The 18,717-nt window shown below is 36.8% G+C and overlaps 2 protein-coding genes across 4 annotated transcripts in view; both read right to left on the bottom strand.

The window, feature by feature from the left end:
* Positions 1 to 10,290: 10,290 nt before the first annotated feature.
* Positions 10,291 to 18,717, bottom strand: part of LOC113669464 (tyrosine kinase receptor Cad96Ca) — a 37,170-nt gene continuing 28,743 nt past the window's right edge. Inside the window, exons 1-16 of one of the 3 annotated variants that reach the window (XM_089208968.1) lie at positions 16,980 to 17,028; positions 16,503 to 16,594; positions 16,251 to 16,306; positions 15,714 to 15,892; positions 15,305 to 15,415; positions 15,170 to 15,188; positions 15,006 to 15,036; positions 14,029 to 14,332; positions 13,753 to 13,863; positions 13,207 to 13,397; positions 12,434 to 12,556; positions 12,126 to 12,196; positions 11,918 to 11,956; positions 11,642 to 11,740; positions 11,457 to 11,556; positions 10,291 to 11,036 (exon numbers count right to left, since the gene is read on the bottom strand). In XM_089208968.1, coding sequence (XP_089065094.1) covers positions 10,971 to 11,036; positions 11,457 to 11,556; positions 11,642 to 11,740; positions 11,918 to 11,956; positions 12,126 to 12,196; positions 12,434 to 12,556; positions 13,207 to 13,397; positions 13,753 to 13,863; positions 14,029 to 14,332; positions 15,006 to 15,036; positions 15,170 to 15,188; positions 15,305 to 15,415; positions 15,714 to 15,892; positions 16,251 to 16,306; positions 16,503 to 16,505 — 1,503 coding nt within the window. In that variant the 5' untranslated portion in view covers positions 16,506 to 16,594; positions 16,980 to 17,028 and the 3' untranslated portion in view covers positions 10,291 to 10,970. Of the gene's footprint in view, positions 11,037 to 11,456; positions 11,557 to 11,641; positions 11,741 to 11,917; positions 11,957 to 12,125; positions 12,197 to 12,433; positions 12,557 to 13,206; positions 13,398 to 13,752; positions 13,864 to 14,028; positions 14,333 to 15,005; positions 15,037 to 15,169; positions 15,189 to 15,304; positions 15,416 to 15,713; positions 15,893 to 16,250; positions 16,307 to 16,502; positions 16,595 to 16,979; positions 17,029 to 18,717 lie in introns of those variants that run through there. The other 2 variants (XM_089208966.1, XM_089208969.1) reach the window with 2 other exon arrangements.
* Positions 13,599 to 18,717, bottom strand: part of LOC149044034 (uncharacterized) — a 67,272-nt gene continuing 62,153 nt past the window's right edge. Inside the window, exon 15 of the transcript XR_016187489.1 lies at positions 13,599 to 13,624. The gene's annotated coding sequence lies outside the window, so the exon portion shown is untranslated. The remainder of the gene's footprint in view (positions 13,625 to 18,717) is intronic.

Raw genomic sequence — 18,717 nt, 5'->3', positions numbered from 1 at the left:
GATAGAATAGAAAGCCCTCTTCGTTTTGAGACTGGGACCGAGTGTCACGATCACCCTCGTGAACTTGTCGGCCGTAGTCGACAAAATTGCCTAAACAACATGGCGGATGGTGCAATTTATGGAAGAAAACTCGATCTAACCCATACACTTGGGACATTTGCATGAGTTGTAGAAACTTTCCTTTCGGAGAAACGTTCCATTCAGAGTAAACTACGCGTGAAACTTGCGAACGTGTCGAATGAGCGTGACTCGATGGCACTGATATCGATCACGCGCGTGTATGAAGGTAAATTAAAGTCACGCAAATGAAAAATAGAGAGTGGATTCTTTTCAGTCAAGCGGATCACAAGCGAAATAATTACGCAATTCAGACGCGCAAACTCAGTTAGTATATAGCAAGAAATGCGGGAAAATTAAATCGAATCAATTTTTTGGGGAGTAATTTTCCTCAAGATGACCTCTATCTTGGTATCAGCTTCGTGTATCTTCGATCCATGTCATCTCTAGGACTTTCCACGAAATGGAAACGACTACTACCTCTGTTATGCCGCAGTTACGGTGTTGGTAAAGGTAAGCCTAAAGTCAGAGGGGCGCCTTATGTGAACTCTGTTTACGAGAGGGAATGTTAAGTGGAGGGATGCAGGGGTGTAGGGGTTATGCGGAGACCAAGAGGGGAGGGGGGATCCAAAAATTTCCAATTGAAGCATTTCATAAAAACTGCAAATGAAATCTACTCTCCATTTGATTTTTAGAGACAGGTTTGTAATTCACTTACTTTGTTGTTGTTGTTGTTGTTGTTGCTTTTTTTTTGGCAAAAATTGGGAAAAATGGAATAGAATAAAACATAAAAGCACTATTGAACTTCAATGGCTTAAATGCGATAGCTAGCCTGAAAAGAGGAGGGTTTATATGTGGTTTTCGATATTCTGTTTCAAATCTGATCTGAAAGTCAATACCGAGAGCACATGCCTCCCGCACAAACTTATTAACTGACTGACGGACTACCGGAAAAAATTAATAAATAAATGACTGAATGAAATAATGTTTCTCCAATGCCCTTTTGATTTGTCACAGAGATTTTTTTTTTAAGATTCCCAGACTGCAATGTCCAAACCAAGGATCAAATGTGATGGAGTTCCTTTTATTATCACCGAAAAGCGTGTGTATGATTACCATCAGGGCACTGACAGGCATGCAGCTGATAAGCAACGAAGAAAAAATGCTAAGGTGACAAAAACACGGTGTTTTTTGCGTGTCCATCAAGAATAGCAGCACATTATTGTTTTCACGGTTAGAACTTTTTGAGAGGTCATGGACACGTGGGGATTAAATGGTGGGATTTTACTGAGGCAAATCCCTCTAAGCTTATCACGCTGCTGACATTTATTTTTATCCTACAATACATTTCTTTTAATTTACACCAATTTTCTTTGCATATACTTCAATGTGATTGTAGGTGGTGCATAATTTATCGACAGTTTGTATTTACATACTTTAGTTCAACTTCCCTCCCTGGAGGTTCATGGTCAGTGTCTGACTCTGCATTCGGGAGGGTTCAGGTTTCCTCCTCAGATAAAAAGGGGGTTTTTCCTGACCGGTAGCTGGCACACAATTGTAACCTACCCCAGTGATCATAGAACTGTAATTCAGAGTTTGTTGTCAACATTGTAATTTTTTCTTGTTGCTGCCGTTGCAATATTTATGTAATTGTATAAAGAAACGGGAGCCGATGCTTGCTTTACGCTGGGCCTCTATCCTGTACAGCAGTCAGTTTTCCTATTTTACGATGAAAGATTTACTGTCCCGATTGTCTACCATTTTGAAAATAGGGAAAACATTGTAACGTTTGAAGATATGTTTTCTGTGACCTTTGCCTGCCTTGAGGCAAAAAAGTAAAAAATTGAAAAATTAAAAAGAAAATAGGACCACAGCTGGGAAAATATTTATTCAGGGTGTGTTTGTATAAATAAATAGAATGAAATCAAGGGCACAGAAGATTCACATTTCTGCTTTCCAAGGAGTAACAATGTTTCATAAATGATGATTGCATGGCAGAATTGCTTTCTTTAACTGATTTGAAAATTCCTAACAGTTAGAGGTACTATACTAAGTAAAAAAAGGTCAATACGTTCTTGAAAAAAGCAATTCCAAGGAGTGTTAGACTAATTTGGAATGTAGAAAAGTAAAATTTGGAGCAAACCACGGTAAATAGTGGGTAAAGTAGACTGAATATGCAAGCTGTACCTCTAGCCAGTAGTATTTTTGAAGTCTCTTAAGATCCCGCCAGCTAGAGGTAAAAGACCAAATGGAAAAAAAAAATAAACGTAGACCTATTCTTGAAAAAAAGTGATTCAAAAGAGTGTGAGACTAATTTGGAGTGAAGAAAAATAAAATGTGAAGCAAACGGTAATGAAGATAGGCAAACACTGATCTTGTGTGGTGCCGTCATGGACGAAGTCAAGCGAGAGGTGTGTATTTATTTATTATTATCTGTTTATTTATTTAACTTTATTTATACACGGATAAAACATCAGTACTTAAAGTAATTACTAAAATTACATTATTAAGATACTAATCTACTACTAATTAAATCTAATAACAGCAAAATAAAAACAACAATGAAGTGCCTGCTTTCCATAAATGCCGTGTGATTAATTAACCTCTTTATTATCGAAAAGGAAACCCCTGCAGCCAGATTAAAAACTAGCAATAGTTTGTGCTTGCCACAGATTGGTAGGTAAGCTGTTCCACATCACAGCACCGTTATAGCTGAAACTGTTTTTTAGAAAATTGGTGCGGGGGAGTGGAAAAGCCAGTTTGCCTTCACAATTCCAAAGAGAATAGGCAGATATTGCACTCTGATCAGTAAACATTGATTTCAGATAATCAAGGGCAAGACCATTAAGAGATTTATAGACTATAGTGGCTGTTTTTAATTCTCGTTGGAGATTAAGTTTTTGCCAGCCTAGTCTAACAAAGAGATCATCCGCATTGGCATCATATGAAGAAGAGATCAAAATATGCGCAGCGCGATTTTGTAGTTTTTGTAGTTTAATGGGAAGACATTTATTGCAATTCCCCCCTTACCACACTACAGTAATCGAGATAAGGTTGAACTAAGGCATTTGAAATGCATAGGAGCGTTTCAAAAGGAACAAAAAATTTGCTTCTCTTCAAGATGTCAATGCAGGAGGCAATTTTTTTAGAAATATGTGCGATATGTACGTTCCATTAGTTAGGTTTTCATCGATATATAATCCAAGAGATTTCATAAATTCTACTTGTTTTATAGAATTACTGTCAATAGCAAAAGACGGGAGTCTATTAAAAGTATTTAACCTTTGCCTTGAACCAATCAACATAAACTCAGTCTTTGACTTGTTAAGAGTGATTTTATTTGCCGATAACCATTCAGTAGTTTTAGTTAGATCATCGTTCATGTTTTCCTCCACATAGGCAACATCGTTACTGGCAAAGATCAAACGAGTATCATCCGCATATATTCTGGGATGTGAGTTAACAAGACAGTTCGGTAGATCATATATATAGAGTATAAAGAGGAGAAGTCTAAGTATTGTACCTTGAGGGATACCGCAAGTTAAAGGTTGACTATCTGAGAGAGAGCCATTTACAAAGCATTTCTGCGTACGATTGTTCAATTAAGATTTAAATTAGTCAGCCAAGTTGCTTCTGGCACCGTAGGCTTTTAATTTAGATAGCAATGTAGAGTGATCAAGGTGTCAAAAGCTTTCTCCAGATCGAGAAAAATCACTGCATTAACATTACCTTTCATATTAAAAGCCCAATTATCTGTGGCTTCGGGTGAGGCGGTAGCAGTTGAGTGAAGGGAACGAAACCCTGACTGATTACAGGAAATTAGATTATTTTGAATATTAAGTTGAATATTCGTAAAATTGATTGTATAAGATTATCTAAAAGACTTCAGCCACAACAGGAATTGCCACAACAATAGAAATTGGGCGGTCATTATTTAAATCGGAACGTTCTCCCTTTTTAAATAAAGGAATTACTTTTGTGGATTTCCACTCAGTAGGAGAAACGCCGGATACAATAGATCTATTGAAAAGGTTTCCTGGAAAAACTAGATCAAGGATCAAGGATCAAGGATCAAGGATCAAGGATCAAGGATCAAGGATCAGTTCAAAATGAATCAAATAAATTAAATAAATTAATGGGCATGAGTGATGGCTCATCTACGTGACCCAGTCAAGATCTCTCTCTGTTGACAGTCAGGCGTTGTTTTTTAGCCCTTCCCTCGTCCACCGACTTTCACGCTACCCCCAAGAACGCTTGATGGCAAGTTAGATAACAAACTTTCTCTTCTTGATTCCAATGTAGTTTCCTTGGATTTTTATTGCATAAACAACGCAAACGTCTATAATTTTATTCTTTCACTAGAGAAATGAAAAGAGAACTTTTTTTTTGTCGTTCACACAAAACTTTCTTCTGCACTAAAACATTTATAGACCCGGCTAATGGACAACAAAATCGCCATTATTTTCCACTTCTTTGCATTTTCACCCAAGCATTAGTCGATCTAATAAATAATTTCCAAGTTTTTTCTTTGAAATTGAGCTGGATATTTCATCTGTTCGCGAAAAGTTAGTTTAAAAACATTACGCTTTTTTTTAAGCACTTCTGCTTTTGCACACTATGTTTAACCGTTGGTGCGGTTCCCATGTTGAAGCTATCGAGAAAAAGAGAATCGGCAAACGTCAAGGTCCTTTAATTTGTCGGAAGTGACAAAGTAAAGTACAGTGTGTGTTCTTGAGATTTTCGAATTGCTGCTTCCATGTATACTCCAGGGGACTCACAACAACAACTCAGTGGGGCGATACAATTTTATAACTTTCCGAATCGTGTCTCTTGTCAAATCTCGTCGGAAAAACGACTAAAATGTCTTCTTCTAAGCAAGTGATTCTTCAGATGCATTCCATCTGCTTTTCCTTTAAGGATACGACGTAAGTAAAAATTTGAAGAGATGAAGTTAAAGCAGCTGAAAATTTGCTGTTCACTCAGGCAGTCGCCGAAAACGGCTTTGTGTTTTGAAAGTGCACCGGAAGTCAGAGACGCAATCTCATACCGACACTCGGGATAATTTAGGAATTTCATGTGAATATAGCATATGCACAAGTAAACCTGCTCTGTAGCAGTCCTAATAGTCGGTAGGCGAAAATTGACACTTCCACGAAGTGGTATGGCTTTTTCAGTATTTAGTATTTTCTCTTATTTTCGCTTTAGCATACGGGAGATCTTAAATGAGTCACGTAGATGAGCCATCACTCATGCCTATTAATTTATTTCATTTTAGTTTCATTTTTTTTTCATTTTAAATTGATCCTTGATCCTTGATCCTTGATCCTTGATCCTTGATCCTTGATCCTTGATCCTTGATCCTTGATCTTTGATACTTGGTCTGGTGATCCGGTGATCCTTGATCCGGTTTTTCCAGGAAACCTATTGAAAATGGCCCTTCATGTTTTTGATCAAATAAAATTTAATCAGTTGTAGGGTTTGCCTGCAATGTGTCAAATTACTAGTGTGGAATTGATTCTTCTCATATGTTAGCTGGTAAAAGATACTAAAATTAGATGACCATAAGAAAAATTCACATCATCAAAAAAATCACACTTAATCCTTTACACCTTAACATCAGTATGCGTATTCTCCATACTGTCTCTACATTTCCTAAGGTGCTAACAAGGAAAATTTGTTTAATAATCAAGAGCTTTTTTAGTTGGTGATCACTTCCTTTAAAATTTGATGTTTTCACATGTAACAAGATGATCAAGCTGAAGATAGCCTCAAAAAGGAGTGAACTCCACTGTAACAATTAGGTGACTAATTTGGAAACTTGAGCACTTGGTAAATAACCTTGGCTTGCAGTTCTGACGATTACAGTTTGCTGGGGTAATTGAAATGTCAGTCTCCACGCAGGAACTTTCCACATGACCTGTTCAGTCATAAGCTATGAGATAACTTTAGAAAAATGTAATTGTGTTGGTAGAACTATTGTAAGTACAGTACCACCTTGTGACAAAAATTAATGATTTCCTGTAAGCATTAAGGTTAGGGAGAAGTTATTGTTTGTAATTGACCCTTTCTTTGTTAGGATGCATAGGGTGTAATGACTGTAATATATATCTTTTAGCTTTAAAACTTTCAACTTTGTATAAATTGCAACTGTTTGCCATATCTATTTCTGAAATTAATGGGGGCCCTCCTTTTTCAATTCGTGTTTTTACTTTGACCTGCCTCCTCCCCTGTAATGTTTAGGGCACATAGCTGAAGAGAACATTGTTTGTATTTCAACGCATGAAAGTTATATTAATTGGCATCCACATAATGCACCAAGCAAGAAGGTTAAAAATTAAAAATAAGAGAGTTGTGCAGACCATATCTTACTTTTTAGCCTCCTCTGGATATATAATCAAATAAAATAGTCAATATCAGTCTCAATCACTCTCACTTTCCACTGAGCTTGTGGAAAGAAGATAACCTCAGTATTTCTTTAAATGAAGAAAGAAAAGCATGCCCTCTTACCACAGATAGTTCTTTTGTGCATTATCAGTACAAACCTGGCCCCTGAGTTGTTTGAAGGTTAGATAGCGCTTTCCACTGGATAAAACTCTATCCCATGGATAACGCTATACGTTTTGCTATCACTTATCCGCTGGATAGCAATTTATCTGTTGGATAGCGTTATCCGCTCTTCATATAACTGGGTCCTGGTCTAATTTGTACACGAAGGTGACTGGTCCGGTTAGGCTAGCCTTATAAATTAGTTGTGAAGATTCCCTGAACCTGTGATTATATGAATGCTTGACTTTATTCTACCTCTTTAACCCAAACTGAATAAATAAAAACTTGAAATTTATTTGGTATCCTTTTAAGGTGTGCATCAAAATTTCGAAGTCATCGAAGACTTGAACTACAGGTTTACCTGCTTTACAGGTACAGGCTGGTGATGTAAAAAAGTTTGCTTTGCATTTTCATCAGTACGCATTTCTTTTTCTAGGGATCATAATTGTTTGGCCTATGCTGATTTCTAATTTTTCAACCAAATTATAATTTAAAGAAAGCGACAACACTTTTGAGTTTGAAAGACATGTTTCGACAGAAACTTCTGTCATCTTCAGTTAATTACTGTACAAAGCGTTGAAAGTTGAATTATATAGTAAGTAGAACAATGCTAATTAAGACGAATAGTGACAACAAGAAAAGAGGTAAAGCATGAAAGTGTAAGAATTAAAAAGATAGTTTTAGATTTACATGGTGTGATTGCTGATTCAAAGATGGTTGTTCTCTTTGAATACGAATAGCCTCTCTTATCTCAAGCTAAAAGCTGGTGGAGGCGTGATCTAAAATATGGAAATTGTCTGTTGAACACTACAAGAGAATCTTTCAGATGTTTGAAAATGTGAGAGGCCCTGTCACTGACTAAGTGTTCTCTAACACGTGTGGAAAAATGCCGGCAGGTTTCACCGACGTAACAGGCATTACAGCCAGCACATACAAACTTATAAACCACACGTGAACGGAGCCCGTCAGGGACAGGGTCTTTCACACCAAACAAGTTGCCGATTTTAAAGGAAGAGAAAACCAGTTTGATATCCAAGTCATTGCAATAGCGCTTAATAAAATGGCGTATCTTTTTTTGAGTGATAGCAGAGAAATGGCCTATGTAGGGTAGCTTAAAGTAGAACGTAGGTGAAGTGGCAGGAAGGGAATCCCGGGGATGATGATTGTTTTGGGTCCCAGTGATATAACGGTTTATAATCTTCTCGATTAAATGAGCTGGGAAAAGATTCTTTTTTAAAATATCAGTAAGATTGTTAATGTCCTCGTGAAACCCTAACCAGGTGTTATTAATTTTGTAGGCCCTATCAACGAGTGTCTTAATGAGACCCACTTTGTAAGAGTACGAGGTGAAGCTGAAATAATTAAGTTAGTAACCCAGAGAAAGTTTTCTTGTGGTAAACGTAACAATCATATTATTTTTTCCTCTGATCCTAGCTACTAACATTTTATTATGTGTAAGGATTGGTATTGGCTATAAATGTATAGTCAAATTATAGTTTTGTGCACAGCCTATGTATCAACGATTACCAGTAGTTCAAGACTATGGTAAAACAAAGGCTTCCCACTGGATCGCCTGATGTAAAAGCGAACCAAAAGTGATTTAATTTTTGTTCTTGTCTTTGTTTGAGTTCTCCAGATTAAAAAATCACTTCATTTAGGCGCTTTTAGAAAGGATAAATGGCGGAACGATTGATTCTCCAATTAATGCAAATACCCGATTTCTAGCGCACCTGCAATTTCTATCGTCTTGAAACTAAACTTTTGAAGTAAAATTTTAAGTCAAAACGCTTCAGTAACAACTTAATTTATCGTCTTAGCAGATTACTCCAAAGACCGAGTTCTCCGTTCTTCCTTCCTCGTTCATCGTTTATCGTTTTTCAGTAACATCCCTCCAGAACATCACATACTATTCCTTTGTTTACGTAAGTATGCATGGTCATACTGATACTGATTTATAAATGACATATCAGGCAGTCATATACTGTTGAGAATGAGGATTCAAGAACGATTTTTCATGACTTGAAAAATGAAAAAAAGAAAAATAAAAAACAGCACCGTTTGATTTTAGTGAAGAGTATGAACGCGACCTCTCAGTATCAATGAAATTAAGGGTTTGATCCTTTCAATTTGGCGGGAGGTCCAATAATTCAGTGCGACATCGTTTGGTCGCATCACTTTTCATGTTGCGATTTTAGAACTAGCTGTCGTTTCAGCGAAGAATGCGGTGGAAGGAAAAACCACCGTGTTTGACGAATGTATGGTATTGATGACCAACAGACCCTGACCTCTGGTCAGAGAAAGCATCTCGCGTTGGAGGGAAAGGAAAATTAAAGGAACATGTAAGAATATTGTATGTATAATGTCCAAGTAAACTTTCTGCACACTTGACAACGTAACACAAGTGAACAGAGTCATTGCATAAAAGGCATTGGTGTAGACCTTTTGGGTTTGTAGAATGATCAAAAATGAAATATTGATATTCTTCTCAGAAATTGTTATCGATAATCGGCCACAATTTTATGACGTTCTTTCTCGACAGAAAGCAAAATGAGTGGTAAAGCGAAATCAGAGTAGGCCTTAAATCAGTTTTAACTAAACGGCCTTTTGATAGTTTCTGTCTCTATGTAAAGCTGAATGCCAACTATTTGATAGCTAAACAGGTTACTAATTATTTTGTGAGTTGATTATGTCCTATCTCGAGAGAACCGCAATCTAAGTGACTCAAGACTAGCAGCGTAAATCTCGGAAGTTAAGTGACACCCCTATCGAAGTGCAAGAGAAGAGGATAGAGACCCTCTCTAGGGTTCTCGATGTGATTGGATATTTTGCAAGAGAATATCAATTGTTAACTGCTGAACACAGCTGTTAAGGTATGATTTAACCGACAGAAAGAACACACATGATACTCCTACAAACCCAACCACCTTATCAAACAACGTGTAATATTCTTCCCAAGAAGCGACTCTTAAAAGCAGTATAGTAATTATCCTTAGTAAACTTACCTTATCCCTCTACAGACTACAACTTAGCTCACCAATGACAATCTTTGCATCAGGGGTGGACTCGTGATATCGTTTAGAATGGCAAATTTGACAAAGTTCGACATTTGCAGAAATGTTAGGATAAAACTCATTTTCTTCTCAGTAAAAACCTTCAAAAAAATTATATATAAAAATTTAGGTGAATTCACCACCCCCATTCCCCCCTCCATTTCACCCCCTCTCCTCTGTATGCTGAAGCATCATTTTGCCTCAAAAAACAAAATAACGTCAGGGAATATTTCCAAACAGACGCTAAACTCTCCTTCATTTGAATGTTAAGACTATTCCTCAGGTATCCTCTACTCCAGACTGAAAGAGCGTTATTTTGATATTATGTTTCTAGTGCAATTATTTATATCAGCTGAGGAAAGAAGGGTTTTGACCAAAAGGTAACCTAGTTTATAATTATGTAAGATTGATAGACTCTTAACCTCTACTGAGAGTGACCGGAGAACATGGTCTCTTGGATGTAAGTCTCCTGAAACACATACAAGCGATTTTTTGCACTTCTGGAAGCTCTGTTACTTTGGTTTGGTTTTGTCCTTCCTTCAAAGGAGAGATCTAGAGAGATAGGTCAAGATGTATTAGATCAATGTCGTGGAGAGAAATATGTGAACTCATGTACAGCATCATCATGTAGACAGAGTCAACACAGAACTTTTCAACACTTTTATTATATAAAAAAAATTAAAGTTATTACATTAGCAACGTATCCAAGAAAAAAAGACTTCAACTCGTATCTACGACCAGTTTCGTTGTGTATTAGTATCTAGTACGCGAAAACTATCGCCCTATTACTGAGGCCAAACAACAAACTTTCTTGCAGAAGTAATGTGTCAAGTATAATTTTGATGAGAGTTCCGTATAAAAGTATTTCGAGTTGGTATCGCAAGTAAAGGCGGTCTTGGGGAAAGCAATTTATGCGCACGATTAGCTTTCCTGAAAACAAGCGGGTTTTGCGGCAAAATGTTTAAGTAATTTATTAAAATTGTACACAACTATGGCTTTTAGAGCGAGATCTCATCATCACCTAAGAATTGAGTCAGAAAATAAACTGAACTGAAACGCTTGTGTGGAGGCATACATGTAAGTATTTAATATGTTAAAGAGAAAATGAGAGTAACCTTTATAGGTAAACTTATAAAAGCGTTTCAGCGTTTAAGAATATGAAGTCAATTGAATTACAGCGTTCCAGCCTAACTGCTAAACGCAACATGGCTATTTCTACCAAGTAAGCGTGTAAGGAAACGATGATTAATCCCTGAAACTTGTCTAGGCGAAGTGTTCAAAATGTTAGCCAGTCATACACCGTGGACGTGTATCTAACTACACTGTTAAATCCTCGACGTTTGCATACAACTGCTTGTCGTACATTTTCATGTCGATTAGCTTCTGCAGAGGAAAATAATATAATAATCAGCATCATTAAAAAAGTTTTAAGTGGTTATCCTCATGAGTGGTCAGGTTTTCACACCAAAACAAATTCAAGGAGGAAGTATTTTATGGCGTCGTCATCTGCTACTCTTTGTGCGTCTCAATGCAGTTTTGCAATCATCCTATGATCTTTTAAATAACCATAAAGTATTAATTGTCATTGAGACATTCTTGTTCACTTCTTTGATGTTTTTCGTGGAGTACTAGCTTCAGTGTCATAACAAAAAGATGCAATTCAAACTTCGTAAAAATTACAAAGATGAGTACATATTACTACGCTATTTAGGCTCAATGCTGTTAAGTTTAACCCTAATTAGCTGAGCCTAAGCCAGTCGGTCCTACGTGAAAAGAAACTTTCATATTGATCAAAATTCTGACCTTGTGTAGGGTTTCCATGTCCTTAAGCTGATTTTTCAATTCAGTGAAAGTTGGTCTTGCATCTGGGTCATTCTTCCAGCATTTCATCATGATTTGATACCTGGCATTGTTCAAGTGTTCTTTTTGAGATTTAAAGAGCATATCCTTGTACAATGAGAGAGAACGAGGTAACAAAGAAAACTTACAATTTTTCATCGACGTGTTGTGGTTTAGGCATCCTGTATCCATCCTGGAGTAAGTTTGCAATTTTTCTTCCATCCATTCGTGGGTAAGGTGAACCGCCTGGAAGAACCACAAGACCATCGAAATATAAACGTGACGAAAAAAAGACCTTCACTAAAACATCACCTGTGTCAGTTGATGGAGTTTGAGGTTGCATGGGGAAGCATATTACGTTTGTCTAACTGAACACGATACATTGTTTAATTAAGAGCCTCATAAACTTCCTTTCGATGTTATCTATGGTGAAAATCTCGTACAACAAAACTCCATAACTCCATCTGCAGAAAGACAAATCAAACGAATATAAATTAAGTGACTATAGACATAAACAGTATATGCGGCAAATAAAATAAATGTATTCTTTGACAAAGCATAGAATTCAAGTCCTGACTAAAAATGATAAAACTTGTTGATAAATTGCTACGGTTGATAATCAGGTATACTTACACGTCACTTTTGGTGGTATATTTACCATACAATAAGGCCTCATAAGCTGTCCACTTCACGGGAAGACGGCCCTAAAGATTTTAAATACCACTTTGTGAAACAGCTCGAGAATTATAGGAAGCGACTAGTCAAAGACAGTGATATTTAAAGTTGTACTCGTATACGCATGGATAATATTTTCATTAGGGTCCCAAGGAATTCATGATCGAAATCAGTAATATAGCAGCATTAAAACAACAATGATTGTGAAAGATCATTAAACTGAACAATATGTAATACTGCCCTCACCTCCCCTTTTTCTTGATTACCTTAGTCTTTCGTTCATAAATATTTTCCTGCTGCACATCTCTGGCCATTCCGAAGTCTGTCACTTTACACGTTTCCTTTTGTCCAACCAAAACATTACGGGCCGCAAGGTCTCGGTGAATGATCTTGGAAAGAATTGATGCAACAGCAAAAATTAGCGATTGCAGAAGAAAAAGAACTGAAATGAAATGGTTCGGATAGGAAAATAGAGATATCTAGCAACATATGGTGTGCGTATTTCTTTTTCTCCCAGATGGCAGAAAATTAAAACTACTACAATATCTACTCCATATTCCAAAGAGAAGCAAACTACTTTATGTCTGCAAAACGTAGTTATTTTAAAGAACGATTATCTTAAGATTTTAATCGCAATAGGATTCTGTAATGTAGCAGTTTGGCAACAAAAGATGAATTTTTTAATTTGAAGTTTTAATTCCTTTTCTTCCTTGTCACTAATATATATATTTGTTGTTCACTTAGTTTACGCTGAATATCTTAAAAGATGCTATTCATTCACGTCTCTCCCTTTGCCTACACGAGAAAAATCCTAATATTTTATTTCACATTGAAATAAGACTTATATGATGACCTCAAAACTGGGAAGGTTCTCGACCCTAAAGAAATAACCTCAACAAGACGGTAAGGATACGTTTGCAACTCCCGGGCGTGATCTTGAGAAGTCATAATATTCTATGCAAGACAGAGCTTAACATGACGATAGACCTTACAAGAAGGTTTCGGAATTGTTTGTCTTTTGTGTTTTTAATTAACTTACAGATTTTGCGGACAAGTAACTCATTCCATCAGCAATTTGCCAAGAAAACCTCATCAGCTGCTGTGACGTCAGATTTGTTTGCGGTTTGATATCCGGGTCTTTGTAATAAGTGTCTTTTAATCCACGGCTCTTTCTCAGGTAACCCAGCAGATCCCCAAAAGGCACATATTCAATCAAAACCAACAGCTCTTCTGAAGAAATTAAACAATTTAGTTAATATATTACTCTCTCTTAAAAAAAAACAATAATTAAAACAAATGAATAGCCCTGTCATTGTCAACACTTTTGAAGAAATCGCATGAAAACAAGAAAAACTCTGTGAAGAAGGTACAGACCAATTATTCCCTTACAAAAAGCGTTTCTGCTTATACAACAAAATGATCTGTTCAGTGGCAAATATTCGGTCTTAGTCTATCACTAAATCCAGGAACGTCTGTCTTGGCTAAAACAAGATAAAATTACCTCATGCGATGGTTGTTTGTTGTGCTCAATTAATCATAGGCAAAATGTGTACAGCAAAATTAGACGCGCATAACCAAAGCATACCAGACTCCGTAACACATCCTAGAAGTTTAATGACGTAAGGATGTGGTTTCAGCTGCTTCATTGTGTCAAGTTCTTTCATCAGATCTCTCTTGTCCGATTCAACAGCGTTTGCTGGAGCGTCAAAAACAAGGAGTAAAATTTGGTTAACGGGAATAATGTCGAAATAACAACATAAGTTATGAAAGGCAAATAGCTAAAAAATTACGTAAACCCGGTAACATTTCCTGAACGTCTGTAGGCCAAGACTGTCATTCAATATACAGTACAAGAGCTCACTTTTAAGCATCTTAATAGCCACTGTGGTCGTCTCAGGACTCCCTGGAAGTCCTACTGCTGTTCCCTTGGCAACCTGACCAAAAGCACCTTTACCAATGATTTTTTCTATGGTCACGTGATGTCTTGGAACTTCCCAGCAGCGTGTTAACGGAAGAAGAGGCACGTAATCAGCACCTGTAACGGTACTTTGTGCTTCTCTATCATCTTTGTTGACTTCTATGAGATCCATGTATTCCGCAGGAGATTGAGTGAGTTTTCTTGAATCTGGCTGACTTGGTGTGATATCTACTAATCCTGTTTCATTCTATTGAACCAACATACCATTGGTTATAAAAATCAGTTTACTCATTTTTATTTGACAAACGTTTATATTCTTTCAAAACAAGAGATGAAAAAAAGTTTATAATCTCTTGTCCCTATTATTGCTAACATTTTTTACTACTAACATTTTGTTCTCTGCTTTTGAGACTATTATGTCCAGTGGAGTGATCGAGGCTCATAGCATATTCGCCGAAGCTACAAACTGCAACTTGAAGATTGTCGATTGGTAGTGCAATTTTTGACAAATAAACCCACGAAAAAACTCCTGCTGTACTCAGCTCTTAAACTCGCGTTTAGAAAATGAGGCATCAAGAAAATATGACGGCAATTGTCAATCAATTGTTTAAAAAGCAAATATCAACCGGGAGCAGACCAGTTAACGATCTATGAAGTGACGCCACGCAGTTGAGCCGAGAACAACCTAAGGAAAATCCATGGAGCGGCTTAAAACATGATTCCAGGACAAAGACCTTATCGAGTCAAACTTCCTCCTCTATTTCATTGTACCTGCCGGTGCCTTTTTTTTTGTAGAACTACACATTTTTTCCTTCTTATTTGCTACAAGCGTTTATTTTTTTATAGAAAGTAGAGGTAAAGTGAGATTACATAATTTCTGACCACACTAACATGACCTCAATGTCTTAGCTGATACTAACGTCGCAAACACGTCTTTCATCTTCATAATTTCTAAAATTGAGAAAGCATAGAAATAATTATGAAACGCTAAGAATTTCATCAGTTTTGATTGGAATTTTTTATTAAGATGAAACCATATCTGGTACATTACATCGACACAATCCAGCTGGCAGCAAATTCTTACCTCTGTTTCCCTACAGCGCCTGAAAAAGAACGAAAGGACTAAAAGACCAGTGATGTGGATGCGGGTAAAAATTTGCTTTTGCTTAATAATGAATCTTGCAGCCAAACCTTCTACAGATTATGATTTTTTACCTACCTTTCTTATGTATCCAGATTATGTAAATAATTAGAAGAAGGACTGTGAAGGCAAGAACCCCAATTATGGCCAACAAGACGTTGTTAGATGGGCAATTACATTCCTCAAGACCTAAAAAAGATTTTTTTTTTTTTCATTTTACAAAGCTTGATGAAATAACATTCAAACAACATTTACACTGATCCTGATCGATACACTGCTCTCACCACATAGCATATAGGTTCGTGACCGGAAAACGTTAACTCTAAGATTTTTTTTAATGAAATAAAACAACGACAAAAACAAAAACATAGAAATGCATCAGTCACAGAATAAGTTGTTTAATTAAACAGATACGGAATTCAATTATAAACAGTCCATCTTCGGAACAATACGTGTAAACATTTAACAATTTATTTCTAAAATTTACCTTTTGTTGTGCTTTCCGAGCCATCTGTGGGTATTAAAACTTGTTTAATCGAGTCTGGTTTGACTTTAAAACCTTCGAATTTGTCTTGCCTCGCAGCATCCGACAGGACAATCAAAACATTGCTGACGACTACACTTTGATTGAACCTCATCATGAAGTCAAGAACAACACTGCCACACCTAGATAAGGAGGGGGGGGGGGTGAGCAAAGAGTATCATCACACATATTTGTACTTTGGTGACTTATGATTTTTTACCTACCTTTCTTATGTATCCAGATACATTGAGATTTAACCAATGTAATAAACCACGGTAAATAAAATGAATTCATGTCATTCTGTGCCGATATATTGCTGTTCATTAAAGGAAATGTACTTCAAATGTAAATTATCTCGCATTATATAGGATTTGCTGGAGCAGAAAAACCAGTTTTACCGCTAAAATACAACACATTAAGATAAAGCTCCTCCCCCCTCCCAGAACGCAAATTTGCGTTTGCGTTTGTTGTTTCAGTGTAAAACAACAAGCTGTACCTTACCTGGTGTTCACAGTGTTGGCGGATGAGCAGCCAAACCTCAAGGAAATTTGACAAGCCTAAAAGGACATATCAAGAAAAAAACGTACATTCAAATGCTTGTCACATATTGAAGATCGTTCAGAATATCTTATTTTTTTAACAGATATATTAAGATTTAATTCAAGAACAGATTGATTAAGATTCAATTTTTATGATAAATCCCATGGCAGTATTCCTTAAACTCCAGTATATGGATCAAGTAGATTATCTCACCATTTCTGGAAATTTCGCAGCAACTTCTGAACGTCTGCTACAGTCCTCCTGTATTGTCGCTGTCAGGTAAACTTCTGTGCTTACTGTTTGAACTGAAAATACGACTTACAATGAACGTTTGTTTGTTTGTTTGTTTGTTTGCACAAGAATTATCATTTGAACTTATGTATAAAAAACAGCCTTTACTTACAAAGAACACTGGCATCAAATGTACGAATGGGAGGCCAATTTGAGAGATATTGTTTTTCTTGTATTTTGCGTCACGATGGTGTCTTCAGAATCGTTCCCCTAGTCGTCTTCCTTTTCGCCGAAGTATAAATTTTTGAAATAACCGCAAGTTATAAAAAATAGATGACATTGGTAGAGCCAGTCTTAACATTATACTGACCAAACAGTTGTCCGTTTTACGCAAAAATAATATACCAGTTTTTGGATCATTTTGAAGTTATTTAAATTTGTTAGAAGGACAGGTCTTACTGCGTGATTGTGCCGCTAAAATGGAATACGATCATTCTCTTCCTTCTGCGCCGTTTGTAGAATGCCGACTTTCGATCCGTTGTTAAAGATTCCCTTGAATGACAAAAGTAGGATGGCCACGGTTTTTTGAAGAACTGGCATATTGCCTCTGATTTCTTGGAAAATCAGAACTGTCAATATATAGGCAATGAAGCCTAAGACACTGAGAATAAGGAATGGTATTCTTGACATGTAATGGATTTGAAGATGACAAAACTATGAGACTCCGTGGGTCTGTAGCACATCCACTAATGCATAGACTGTTATCTGCTAACTTTGACTTCTAGAGAAGCCAAAGGGCTGTCAGAAATTTCCCAGATCTATTTTAGAGCTGGATGAAAGTACCTCTCTGGTGGAAAAAGTAGCACTGATACAGTGATCAACGTAGCGACCTCAGATTCCAGCCCCCTATTTACGCCTGGTGGATGACTCTATCTCTTTGTAATATATTTGCATGTCAAGGGTCGATTCCCTGTCATTATAAATAAGTCCCGTCTAGGAATATAATTTTTGAATTCGATATTATTCACACAGCCATCAGTTGGGAGTGTAATTGCTGCCGTTCCTGAAGATTCTTAAGATTAACTGCTGTTTCGATTCTTTCTGAATCTCTTTAGTTGCCTCCTAATAACGATTTGGTCGCAGAAGAATGACGGGAGCCCAAAGGTTCTTCAACACTTTTTAACTTTCCTTTTTACTGAACGAAGGAGCGGCAACAGACAGTGAATTCCCATGTCATACATTTCTCGCTATTCTCTCTTCCATCAAGAGATGTTCACTCGACTGCGACAAGATGCAAATGACTTAAGCCCCGTTCAAACGATTATGAACTTTAATGATAGACAACTGAATGATAGTTTCGACTTTCATTCACATCATTGACTATCAAGTTTGTGTTCAAACGGTTCATAATAGTCAATGATAATTGACAAAATACCACCCAATGAGATCGCGTAATTGTACACAAGTATGATGCGAGCTGAGGTCAGAAATTTCAGTGGCATTGAAATTTTAGTCAAGAAGTTAGAAGCTGAAGATACTGAAGCCTACCAGGAAATGATGAGAATTAATTACGAGACATTCTGGGAAATTCCAATGCCTATTTTAGTCATTATGTTATATGCCATTTTGGTTTGAGCCCGTTTTGGCAAAACTGCTGACCTAACAATTATCATTCACTATCCTCCTCTGGTTCAAACAACAAAAACTATCATTAAGTATCATGTCGAATTTGGATATGTCCAAACTACACGACATTTGATGAAATGTGATGATAGAGCATGATAGTTTGTGTTCAAACGCGCTTGATAGTTGAAACTATCGTCAACTATCCCGACCGTTTAAACGGGGCTTCAGTTTTTCTTTTGCGACCATGATGAAAGGCAATCATAGTGCGCACAGGTTCAGGATAAATAATGTTGTCTTTTTCAGATGTCGTGTATGATGTCAGCGTCGGTTAAAATGATATTTCATTGAGCGTTATTGTGAACTTTGGTTTGGGAAAACGAGTCAGAGTTGAAAGAAACGACCGTAAGCAACTTCCAGTTAAGAGATTACCGGTCGATTAATAGATGGGTATACGTGAGAACAATGAGTCAGTGAAACAATACGGCAGAAAAATACGGGCTTCTCTTATATCTTCTCTTAATGTCGCCAGGTATGACTGTTCACTCCACAGTTTCTCTATTGTGTCAAACTC

Source organism: Pocillopora damicornis, chromosome 6 (assembly GCF_964200805.1).
Source record: "Pocillopora damicornis chromosome 6, jaPocDami1.2, whole genome shotgun sequence".
In the NCBI taxonomy this organism is placed as follows: Eukaryota; Metazoa; Cnidaria; class Anthozoa; order Scleractinia; family Pocilloporidae; genus Pocillopora; species Pocillopora damicornis.
The sequence above is the reverse complement of the archived record's forward strand: the minus strand, read 5'-3'. Positions and strand labels throughout refer to the sequence as shown.